This window comes from Gouania willdenowi, chromosome 19 (genome assembly GCF_900634775.1).
Source record: "Gouania willdenowi chromosome 19, fGouWil2.1, whole genome shotgun sequence".
NCBI lineage: Eukaryota > Metazoa > Chordata > Actinopteri > Blenniiformes > Gobiesocidae > Gouania > Gouania willdenowi.
Genome location: NC_041062.1, coordinates 21597251 through 21610423, shown reverse-complemented (window position 1 = coordinate 21610423; position 13173 = coordinate 21597251). Strand labels below are relative to the sequence as shown.

The 13173-nt window shown below is 38.9% G+C and overlaps 1 protein-coding gene across 6 annotated transcripts in view; it reads right to left on the bottom strand.

Moving 5' to 3' along the window:
* ryr2a (ryanodine receptor 2a (cardiac)) overlaps nt 1–13173 on the bottom strand; it is a 187219-nt gene that overhangs the window by 68877 nt on the left and 105169 nt on the right. For all 6 annotated transcript variants that reach the window (XM_028475694.1, XM_028475696.1, XM_028475700.1 and 3 more), the window contains exons 59-68: nt 11892–12029; nt 11747–11824; nt 11459–11534; nt 11195–11318; nt 10871–10986; nt 8358–8422; nt 7744–7865; nt 4672–4721; nt 4008–4068; nt 65–303 (exon numbers count right to left, since the gene is read on the bottom strand). In XM_028475694.1, coding sequence (XP_028331495.1) covers nt 65–303; nt 4008–4068; nt 4672–4721; nt 7744–7865; nt 8358–8422; nt 10871–10986; nt 11195–11318; nt 11459–11534; nt 11747–11824; nt 11892–12029 — 1069 coding nt within the window. The remainder of the gene's footprint in view (nt 1–64; nt 304–4007; nt 4069–4671; nt 4722–7743; nt 7866–8357; nt 8423–10870; nt 10987–11194; nt 11319–11458; nt 11535–11746; nt 11825–11891; nt 12030–13173) is intronic.

The window sequence follows — 13173 nt, the reverse complement described above, 5'->3', positions numbered from 1 at the left end:
ACAAACACACAGGTCAAGTCTGACACATAAAACACACACACTTGGTTTCAGTTGTGGCCCTTACATATGAGATCCTCTCCAAACATGTTCTGTCCAATGTGCTCAAACAGGGAGGAGAGAACCGGCAGCAGAGCGAAGGTGGTGTAGTTGATGATCTGAGTGACGCCTTGAGGCTGCTCCCTGCTGTGAGTAAACTGACCCAGCTTCAGATTCTCCTGAGTCTTCTCCAAGTCCTCAGCTGCACTGTCAAAGTATGAGCGTAAGGCTGCCTTCACCGACTCCAGGCCAGTCTTCATCACTGTCCTGATAGGAACACAATCATTTAAACTCTTATCCTCTTTTGGTAAACAAAAGAGGATTACATTGGCATCTTTATCTTTTTTTATGGCAACCAAAAGCAGCAAAAGTTGTGTTATGACTGAAAAGGCTGGCTAAATGATCTAAAAATCAGGTTGAATGCTTTACAACAATAAAAGACAATGGGATATTTCCAGGCAGTGGGGCCATGTGACATCATCAATCACATGACATCAAGATGAGGGAACACATGCTCTAAAACTGTAAAGTAGTCCCATTTTTAAACGGCAGTAAAATGAATATGGTGCATAATAATGTGTTTTGTTAGACACAGATCTTTTTAAGCCAGATTTGTAAAAACAGTGGAGGATCCTTTTAAACACGTAGTCCAGTATATCGTTGTGCTTCCTCTACACTTTCTGGGTGAACACTGTTAGGGTTATCAGTCACATTGCAGTTGATCTACTAACCACACACACAGAATGAATGGATCAATAACAGATTAAACATTTCCTATGAACTTTTGTCTATCCGCCCGTCTGTAAATATGGATGTTTGTTAGCAGGAAATCTCAAAAAGCTGTGAACGGATTTAAATGAAATTTTCATCAGCTGATCTAGACTTGCTCTTGTTATCGACTGCGTTGGCTACAACAGCCGAACACACAGTGCATGCAACTTTTTCAATTGTGCTTTTTATCTGTAAAATTTGGTCAATCAGGCCTTTGGTGTTTATAACAACACATTCAATTTAAGAGCACCTTTCAGGTCACCCAAGGACACTGTACAGAACAATATAAAAACAGAGATGGTTGATGGAGCGCAGGAGGAAATAAGCAGATGAGGTGATGTGTGATATGAGACTGGAATGATAGTGTTCTGTTGAGGATGACATGAGACTCTTAACCTGAGGAGAGGGGGAAACTGAGGTACCATCAATGCAAAGTGAGAAGCTGTTGACTTTGGAGAAGGAGGATTTGGTGCTGATGAGAAGAAGAAGTTGTTACTGTTTAATTTAAGAAAGTTTGTCGTGATTTTATTTCAATGTCTCATATAATGTCTCTAATAAAAAAAATACCTCCTGACCCAGGGCATAGGCAATATAGGCAAATGCTAGGGGCACCAACCATCATAGGGGGCACCAAAAAAAAGATTATAATTTTTTTAAAGCGCTGATATTAGTATACTTAACTTGATAGCATTATTAATATCTAGTTAGTCTACTTTTAATTAAAAAATAGAAAAGGAGGAGGAAAATGTGGAAAAGCCAGAGGTAAGTCAGTGTTTGACTTTCATGGATGAATGAATTGTTGTGCATTATCAAACAAGCTAGCAGAGCGACCATGCTAAGGCATGTTAGCAGCTAGTGCTAAACAGAAACAGATAAAATACTAGCTTAACAAAAACATTGATTGCATGGCAACAGCGGTCTATTAATTTATTACATTGTAGTTTAACGTCATTTTAGGGGAACTATGTATTATTATGTACATGTAAGAAGTGATGTCACAGTTTGTGTTTTATACAGGATCAGAGATAGCTGGTTCCTTTATGATTTAATCGAGATATATATATATATATATAGTATAAATGACATGATCTATAGATAGGTAAACATATAGACGAGTAAATTATTAAGAAGAACATTAATATTTCTAATTTATCCGAGGCCTTTTAACTTTAAATAAAACTGTATTTTATATGTAAACTTGTGTTTTATTAGTATTCTGTGTCAATCTACTTAATAAATAATCATTTTCATCTAATTTTATCTGCTTTGTGCTACATCTCGAATTTGTGCAGCATTTTTTTCTATTTATAAATAACTAAATATTTATACATTTCTAATCACATCATATCATATTAGCATATCCTATGACTTGGTTTGATTGATAGACTAGCTAGTGGGTTCACATTCTTTATTTTCCTCTTCAAATTCACTGAGGAAATGTGATGATGTCGTTGATGACTTTGCTGGCAGGAAAACCAGGAGAACAAACTTGTGAGGCTGGACTGGAAGAAGAATGGATGTTAAGAGATTTGTCTCAAAAATATTCACAAACAAATTATTTTTTTTAGATTTTCACGTGTTTTTCAAATTTACAAATACATCCACAATTTTCATATATTTTACAAATCAATAAATACATCCACAATTTGCACGTTTTATCATGTATGTGTGTTTTTACCATGAAGTATCATGTGTATATCTTCAATTGTGTTGTGAATTGTGCGTTTGTGGATCGACCGGTGTGTGCATTTATTTTTGAGACAAATATAACACAGCTTTGCTCAGATTCACACACACAGAGCTCCTGATCCACGTGTGGAAAGCCCCAACCTCCACTAGGGGGCAGTATTAAATTCTAATGTATATTAATTCCATTTACTGATAGAAGCAACAAGAACATCTAATAAAGTCACTGGTATTTACTGCAGTGTCACCAAAATCACTGAAGCCTTCCCCCGTCTCCTGTTGATCAAACTACAACACTTGGTTTGACTGTGTGTGTGAATCTGAGCAAAGCTGCGTTACGTTTGTCTCAACACACCGGTCGCTCCACAAATGCACTTTACACAATTCACAAGCACAATTGAAGATATACACATGATACTTCATGATAAATACACACACATGCATGATAAAACACGTGAAAATTGTGGCTATATTTGTGAATTTGACAAACACGTGAAAAGCTAAAAAAAACGTGAAAATTGTGGATCTATTTGTGAATATTTTTGAGACAAATCTCTCCCCATAGAATAGATTAGGCTTTTTTTTTTTAGCTTGTGTTGGTTAAAGCTGCTTTATAAAAAACCACCAAAAAATTAGACTATTTTTACTAAATTGTTTATTTGTGCAATACCTCTTTTTAAATTGATGTGTTCATTATTACAATTTCAGTATTGTTATGTTCAATCTGGAAGTTTTGCATCTTTTCACAAAATGTGAATGTCAATAGTAAAACATTTTAGTCAAGTATTTAAATTAAAAAGAATACTTGATGAGCTAATCCACCACTATCTATCTATCTGTATCTTGTTTTTGTGCAATGCCTTACCCTAATAATATAAATATGTGTTTTGAACCTGTGACTAAGATATTTAAATTGGCTTTTATTTACTTGTTTGTATTCTTTTATATGTGTATGTGAAACTATTTTATCAAAATTAAATAAAATGTCAAAAAAGTAATTTTGCTCATGTTTTCTCCTTATGTAAAGCGTCTTTGTGGATATGGTGAAGACCACTATGCTAGTGTTAGTAATCGACAGGATTCTTCTCCAACGACATGTAACATTAGGTGAGCTTTCTCTCTCAGTTCTGACCTTGAAGTGGCATGAAGATTCACTTCATCAGCAATTATATTTTCCCTTTACACCATTTGGAACATAGACTGCAATCTTTTAATATGCCACATTAGGATTTGATCACACTTCAATCCCAAACCACCTCTTGCTCATTTGCTGAGTTGATGTTTAAACAACTATTCGTTGCCAATAGCATCTTGGTTTTTCTGTCCATGTTGGACATTTACTACCCTGTCTTATCACTAACACTGGTACTACAGTGTATTACACCCACTCCCTTGGCAGTGATGACTTTTCTGCTATTTAATTTGAATCAAGTTCTTACTCATATTATATTATACTGTAAGTTAAGTGTATATGTGTCACTGTTATCATCATCATCCATACTTTTAATCTCTACCTTGCATCCAGGCTTTGTCCCAGTATTTGCAGACAGTTGACTATGGATGTGGCATTGTTACCTGGAGACAAAAAGGAGAACGTCATTGTTTTTTTCAATATTACGATTTGCTAAAGATAAAAGCAGCTGTTCGGAACTCATCTGACTCAATGCCAGATGTTATTTTGATAAATTAAATCCACACAAACCAAATTTTACTTTAGTCGCTGTCTCTGTCCATTTACAATAAACTAAAAATATTTTTTACTCTAAAAAGATTGTAAAAAAAACACAACATCCAAATACACAATCATATTCATACTGGAACAACACCATGCATGTTTACTGATCTGATGTGAATGCCTGAGCTGCAAACAGGTGACATGGACTCATCCCTGCAGTGCATCTCATTGACACTGAATTTCAAATGGAGACGTAACATGGCTGCTTAGTTCACATGGTGTTTAACTGAACAGGTGAATATCACTAACACTGTGAAATCATTTAAAACTTTCAATGTCAATAAGGACAGTCCATTCACCATGTTTCCATTCAAAACAGCAAACGCCCATTCTACGTCGTGTAAGGTGTAAAGTTGCATTCCAACACAAATGCAAATGTTTCATAGAACTCAACGAGCAGTGTGAAGTGAAGGGAAACCATGCAGCTTCCTCTGTGTCCTTACCAAATAACGATATCCTATGTCTTACGAGAACACCCAGTTTGCAGAACAGACTGAAAAGATTAATGAAAAGCAGAAGAGAATAAGGAAGAGTATAGAAGAGTTGTTTTTTTTTTTTTTTTAAAGGAAGATAATGACAAGAAGGAAAAAGAGCAGACATGTAATCTTAAACTTAAATATTAAAATAACTTGCTCTGAACATAAAGAGCCTCATTCATCAGCATATTAAGATGTGTAAATACAAGTCCTTGTTAATCAGTACTGCAACCTAAGTCATTGTAATTCAAAGACAGACCTCCATAAATATAAAACCCTCACAAGTCCTGATGGATGCCGTGAAGAGTTTATTACAATATTTAAAAAAAAAAAAGAAGAGTATTAGAATTATTCTGAGAAAACAAAAGATGTGATTTTAGAGGTTTTAGGTAATATGCAGTATGCAGAGATGTGTCCTTTGGAACCAGCACTGGGTTAGCTGGCCTCAATTCCTCTACTGAGTCCCTGGCTCGTGCTTGGTTATTAGCAGAGGTGGACCAAGTACTTAACTTCATTACTTGAGAAAAAGTATGAATACTTTATTGAGTGAAAGTGCTGAAGTAAATGCATAGAAAAAACGAATAAATATTTATCAGCTTCAATATTAGTATTGAAAGCAAATAAAAAATGGCGAACAAAGTTTTCATCATTATAAGTGCAATTAAGTACACACTGATGCAGAATCTGTTCCATGTTTATTTATACACTAATGCAACAGGTACCCAATAGTAGTACAACTTAATAACACCATGTGACATTTTATTACCTACAATACATTTAGGTTGGTGTACAAAAACCACATCCAGCCAAATCACTGTTATTCACCAAGGGTTCTATTCTCCCATGCGCCTAAGTCAGAAAAGCCGTGCAGCGGCAGTGTTTCTGACTGTGTGCTACCCTCCCACTGTACTTAAGTCAGTCACTCCACGCCTCCATCCTGAACCTGGAATAAGTGCAGTGCCACGAGAAGGTGTAACATTATATTGCACAAGAAATATGGACTTCGTTACAATTTAAGCGACACGCACTCATAATATTGCAGAAGAGACTCCCGGAAATAATCTATCCAAAGTGATACTGTCACGGGGGTGGGGGAGTAACACAACCACGCCAAAGGACTGACCATCAGAATTTCAAATGTGTTACATTTAATTACAGTATATTTTTTCCGTGCGCCGCGGAGCTGATCAGCTGTGTGTGCCGTGGTGTGAGCATCAGCTGCTGCAGCTCGTTACAAAGAAACTCTGATGGATGTTAGATTGATGATTCTATTTTAACACTGTGGACAATGTAAAGCCACAGTTTGATCACACTACAAGAGTAAATAACAAGTGAAACATTGATGACAGATGATGATGATGATAACTGATGTGCGCTGATCATTTCTGAATGCAGGAATGTAAGTAGTAAATGAAATCAGGCTTTCCACATAAACAAACATTAATCTGTCATTAGTATAAGGGGGAAAAAGAGAGATTTTAACTGTGGCTCAGACAGAAAAATGTGTCCGATCTTCACCCTGCAGTAATCTGATCAAATCTACCTGTTACATTGTTTATCAACGAAGACGTTTCAAATTAAAAGTGAACTTTATCTTTTTCAATTTTTTTTTTTTTAATTACATTTAATTACATTTACAAGCGTTAGGAAAACTCCATGTGCCATAATTTATCGACAGCCCCCAAAAAAATGACATCATGGCCCCGTCCTGGGCGTGTCAGGAACCTGGAGCGAAGAATACGCGCAGGAGAAAGGTGCGTAATGCCAGGCGCGAAAAAATTCTCTCAAGTTCAGACTGGAGGATAGGACCCCAAGTGAGCGAAATGCTGTTTCTAGGCATTCAATAACATTTATCAAATAATGTTTAGCCAACAACAACTAACAAATCAGTTAGCTAACTCTGCTACTTTCACCATTACAACTGTTTTTAATTACCAAGAAAACAAATCTAACAACTATATCTTTACCACTGAAAACATATTTCTGTTACTTGTAGTAGCATTTGGGGGTCACAAGGTATATTGAATAAAAACTAAACAACCGGTAATGCAATGTGCAGTAAGCCATTTGTTTAGCTATCTTTATCTATATCGTGACTTTTATAATACAAATCACTTTTTGTTTCAAAAACCAATGTCGCTGATAATTTTCCATTTAAAGTCAATGTGCCTTTTTCCACCGCATGCAAATCTGCTCCAGCACAGCTGCCCGTGTGGGACAGGAAGTATTGCAGAGACATAATAAAATATATAATTTATTTTCTAGGTGGGATTGGATAGTATTTCACATATACATATTGCACTTATTCCTGGTTGGATCACAATAATCTCCACAAAAGCATAAGATCAGCAGGGCAGGACTGAGGAGATTTTCTTCTGCCCCCCTGAAAGGACACAACTCGCTATATTGCTGGATCTCCTTAGTCCTTGCTGCAACAAATACGCATTACAGACTAAGGCGGTGGGGATTGACGAAGTGCATATTACACTGCAGTTACGTTGCGGAGCAGTTTCGGAGCAGATACGCATCCAGTGGAAATCCGGTGTAAGAAACCCTTGCTTCATCGAACCATCGTGGTCACGCCCACCAGCATGCCAGTGTTGATACCAAAGGATTTGTCTGGAAACTTAATGTGTATGTCATGACATATTTGGTTTGATTGGTACTCCAGTTTTCTCATACTGCAGCCGTTGTGGCCATAAAAGTGTGTGGGTCTTGAATTGTTCTCTTGCCTGTTGTTAGCCTAACCTCCTGGGCAGGCTGCACTTTGCCTTGTGAGCTAAGGAAGTAGCTATTGTATTTAGCAGCCTACCACCATTTAGATTATTTTCCCAATTTATCTATACCTTTCATTTCATTATTGTCCAAAGCACAGAATCTAAAAGATAAATAATGTAACTTTCACTTGTAATTTACCATAACACCATTAGGTCAGTGGAAACTACAATGTTTGAATTCACTTCGTTTGAAATAAAAGCTCCCAGCAACATCTGACAAAGCCCTACTCTTTGAAGAATTACTAATGGCTCTCTTACTCACCTGGTCACCATCTCTTTCTCTTTGTTAGAGGCGTGGCCTCCACTGCTGATTGGGTGTATAGCTGTAGATAGGAAGTAAAGCCTGTGATTTTTGAAGTACTGGTCCACCAAAGGTAAGACAACCTGGGGATGAACGGACACAGACACACAAAGTAAATGCCTATCAATGGAGATGGCTCAAAAACCAAACTCCTGTCTATTATTCAGTCAACTTTGGGTTGTAGCAGTGAGTTTTAAACCTCAATTTTCCAGTTTTATTTGTTCCTAGAAATGATTAAAAAAACCAGAAACACAATAAAAGACAATTCAATTATGTACTGGACTATGTGGTGTAATGATGCCTATTGGTAGAGACTTATTTCGTGAGGATGACTGATTTTCTGGAGGAACTAATCTGACTTACATAGATGGCAACTTCAACTAGAAATGTGTGTTTGCTTTGGCAGGAACCAATTGTCAAGTGTCTTTGTTTATTCAGCTCCTATGTCCCAAAGCGTTTTCAACTTTATTCGTCCTAAAATGTAAATGTGGGATGGAAAGCCTCTGGAATCTTGTCACCAGGCTCCCTAGACTGTAAAGAAGCTGTGAAGTTATAGATCAAAAACAGGTGCTGACCTTTCCAAAGAATTTTATCTGCTGCTCATAAGGAATCTTCTGTCCTTTGGATCTTTTTCCAGGGTCTAAATGACAGACACAGCACAGGAGACAGTAAAGATTTTGTTTAGCTAACTAGGAAAGAAAGGCATCTATCAACCATTCCAGAAACACTTGGAAGTGTGCTATTGAAAGTCCTTGGGAGCCACATTTAGTCATTTAGATGCTCTGATGTTAAATAGATGTACAGTAGCTAAAATCTAAAAATTTTTATCATCTTTAAAGGAAAAGAAAGTTCCCTTTCTGTCGATTCACTCAGTGCAACACATAGTATGAGATATCACGCCTCCATGTGCCTGACTGAAAACACCTCTATTGACACCTTTACGGCAGATTATCTGTGGTGACGATTGTGAGCCCCCGCCCACATACAGTATATACATGTACCCGTCACAGTCATCCTTCAGTTCTTTTGCTCTTCACCTCGCTAAAATCACCTCTACCTAGTCAGGCTAACTGCAGTAGCTGCAGTCTTTCTTTTTCAACGATTGAGGTGTATTTGGCGGCTGAGGTGAAGCCAGGCGCTCACCCTCTGATTATACACATCCTTAAGGGAGTCCGCAGGCTGAGGCCTGTGTTTAAATTCAGCGTTCTTTCATGGGATTTAGTGTTGGTGCTTAAGGCTCTTCGTGGACCCCCATTACTGAGCTTGCGGGTATGAAATGTCTTTCATACAAAACTGCACTGTTATTCTGCAAAGGGTGTGGGTGACCTTCATGCTTTGTCTGTGCATCCTTATTGAAACCAGTTCACTCCAGATGGGTCTAAGGTTACATTATTTCCGAATGCGGCGTACTTGCCAAACAACCCATCCACACGGAGACAAAACAAAAACACTTTCCCCTAAAACAGGTAATTATGTGTGTCCACACGAAAAGGCAGAAAACGCTGTAGTAAACATTAGGGGCCTCTATGTGGCACTGTAACGCTGCCACGGAAATACACCAAAACAGGAAAGGAGACGCCGAGAGAAAGGCTACATCTATTTGCAAGCATGTCTGGATTAAGAGTGGAGGTTTTTTCTTTGGTCACAAAGAGAACCACCAGAGGATTTTTAAGGTTTTGCTGCAGTTCCTGCATGACAATGGAACGTACAAAGGATCTAGTAGCTACAATAAAGATCAGTGGAGGGCAATTATACACCTTGTGGCATCCAATCTGCCGTAAATATAGAGGAAGAAGAAGAAGACCCTAGGATGCACAAAAGAAAAGAGGAAAGAGATGGAGACAAAGACAAGACAGGAGATTTGCTTGTGGACGGGATCGTTGCTGTGTGAACGCAAAGAATAAACGATAAAAGACATGACCGTTTAGACTACACTTCGTCTCCGTGTGGACGGGGCCTAAGTCTACCCCCATGGTCTATAGCTCAATGAGTTTTGAGCTTTTGAGCTACTACCCCCCTCCGTTTGCACCTGAGGAGCAGCAGAGTTACAAAATGTTTGTGCCACATGCGTGCATTACGCATCTACATAGACTGCACCCAGGGTGTGCGCTTATGTAAGCAGCTGTTTGTATGTTTTTCTAATCCGACTAAGGGCAAGGCACTGTCCAAACAGCGGTTGGATGGTGGAGGCCATCTCCATAGAGTACAGCAGCAGCTTCTGTTGCCCCAAGGAGTGACAGCACACACAACCAGGGGCATGGTAGCTTCATGGGCCTTTTTTAAAGGGGGTTCGGTGAATGATATCTGTGCTGCAGCCAGCTGGTCATCACCACACACTCTTATTCGGTTTTATCGTTTAGACGCGACAGCCCCTTCATTGGCTCACTCTGTCCTTTCAGCTGGGTCTCCGATGCACTAGAGTTTTGACTCCAAAGGATTGACTCCAGATTGATGGCTGCTCTGTGGGGTGTGCATACAAGTCCCATACTATATGTGTTGAACCAAGTTAATCGACTAAAAGGGAACAACATGTTATGAATATAACTTTTGTTCCCTGAAGGAGAGGAACCACTGTGCAGCTGGGCTCGATGAAGAACGACTATCAAACTGAAGGACGACTGTGATGGGTGCACGTATTTATGTGAGCGGAGCCTCACGTGTCACCACAGATCATCTTCCGTAAAGGCGTGAAGAAAGGAGTCTTCAATCGGGCATGCGGGGATGTGATATTCCATACTATATATGCCTTTAAGGATGATACATTTATAGACAAATTAACCTTGTTCCTCCCCTTCAGCAAACAGAACTTATATTCATTACATTTCGTTTCATCAGGACCACATAGTAATGGCTAGAAGACTGTGTCAGGGATTCTGGATCTTTGTTTGGAGTCTTCCTGCAGGGCTTCACGTATGAAATAAAGACAAAATCAACCAGTGATGTGATGTACATTATTACAAAGACTGATTTATTTATTCGGTCCAATCCAATAGATTATATGATTTGGGATTTGAGAGAAATAAACGTCATGAAATGTAAAACAGTTTTGTTCTGCGCCCAAAATAGTCAGAAGACTGAAGGGTCTCACCAAAGTCCATCATGTGTAGGTGTGCTTGGTCGATATAGGTGATGAGCTGCTGGAGAAAGGTGTACGCAAAGCGTTTTTCTATTGCTGGGGTATCCAGTTCCTGTGATTTCACACCCCTATAAGCAGATTATATCAAAATGTTTCCTGGTTTCAAGGCTGCTGTAGACCTGTGCAATTAAACACTGTAGTTTTTATGTATTCTGTGCATGCAGAATGCCTTTTTTCTTCAAATGATGAATACAAGTGTAAGCCTTTACCAATGTTACTGACAAATATTGGTTAGTCAAATGTGTCCATGGAACCTGCATGGATGGAGTTTCCTACCTGCTCACTGTGTAACTGTTGATCTGCAAGAACTTGAGGATGTCTTGTGCTTTTTCCCTGTCTTTGGATTTTTCTTTGGCAGTCAGAGTATCGTAGGGAACCAGAAGTGGGTGGTTCCCTCCACCTGAAAACAACAGCACAGTATGATTCTTTACTTCAAAAAAAATTGTGAGGAATGTGCATGTACTGGAAATTGGGAAATCTGGGGACATGAGGCTTTTTCTAAATCATTTAAAAACTAGGCATGCTTTGTGTCATACATACCTTTGGCTTCCAACTCTGTCTTCTTCTTCCTGGCCCAGACATTGTGGTAGTTCTCAGCAAGCAGCTCCGCCATTGACTGGAGGAGAAAATACATTTAAATGGTCAACCACATTTACAAACAGAATCTAATTACAACGTTGGACAATATATTGTGCAGGAGGCCAAAACAACAACAGCAACTACTGATTATATTTGAGTGTGCTAAACATTCTGCTGCACGGAGTTTGCATATTTCTGTTCATGTGAAGGTCATTAAACCTAGTCCAATGCATGTGTTTCGACACTTACCTGCATGTCTCTGGACAGTGTCACATTACTCATGTCAATGGGTCTTGGGCTGAAAGCAGCCGTTCCTTCAAAGGACAGCTGAGGACAGTAGAACGTATGATGAAGCTTTCCATTTCACAATGTGTTGTGTAACACTTTTCAGTACCTGACTGGCCAGTGAAATCCTTCTGGACTTGTTGTGAAGGTGGGAGGGGTCTCCCTCTCTGATTCTATAGATGCTCCAACCCCAGGAAAGCATCGTCTTGAGAGACTCTCGAACAGGCCAGCTGTACACCTCCTTGTCCTTTACAATCACAATGGAAAAGTTAGCCTCCATGTTGGATACATAAACAATAAGTTATAGCTTAGTTTCAATTAACTTTTAGGAAGCTGACCCGGGGAGTTACTTGAAATAAGAAAGGTATATATATCCTATATATCCTTTATTCTCTATCTATCCTTTATTTATCCCTCATCCTTTATATTGATCATTATTATTATTATTGTTGCTGGGTTGTTTCTTTGTTCTTTGTTTTTTGTTTCGCGCACCGACTACCAAGTCAAATTCCTTGTACTGTCCTAAAAACTGTACTTGGTCATTAAAACATTTCTAATTCTGATAAATGATTGATCAGTCAACACCTACTATAACTAACTGATGGGCCCAGACTGACCAACCAGTCATGCTACTCTTATTTCTTTCTACTTCAGAGTTTCAGACAAAACATATTTCACTATCATCTCATTACACAGCCTGAAGTCTTAATAGTTTTTGTTGTTAGTTTTTTCACCTCGTCAAATGTCAACACTACATGTAATGCAATCCTTTTCCAACAGCTATTCATGTATTATTATTGCAATGAAATAACAATACATTTATTTAATTGCATAATTGTGACCATCACCAGCCCTCCCTGAGGAAGGGCAATCAAAACTTTATTAATGGAAAGATATGAAAAGAGAAGGCAGTGCTACACCTTGGTGAGGGGGAAAGGAACAAGGGAGAGGGAGTTATGGTGGGACAGTGGAAGGAGTGGGGCAAGTCAACAGTGTCAACTATTAGGGTTGTGCTGAAAATATAAGGTGATGCTACAATTATGCATACTGGGTTGTGGGGTTTAATATATTGAACTAGTCTGGTGAGAGATGTGGAAAGATTAAAGAGAATGACACAACACCCGGTTTAAATGTAATAATGGTGGCAATGAACAGAGGGAAAAGGTGAGTGCACCTTGCACTGATATTTGGGATCAACTTGTCTAAGATTAGGCCCAATATGAGCTCATCTCACAGGCATGCCAGTGTATCCACGACCAATAGCGGCAAGAGCCACTATTGTGAACCCAGGCCTCCCCCAACAGATCCTAGGCCGAGAGCCGGCACCCGCCCCCTCATACACACCAAAGCAAGCCCAGGTAGCTGAGGACCAAACCTTGCGGCCACCGTAG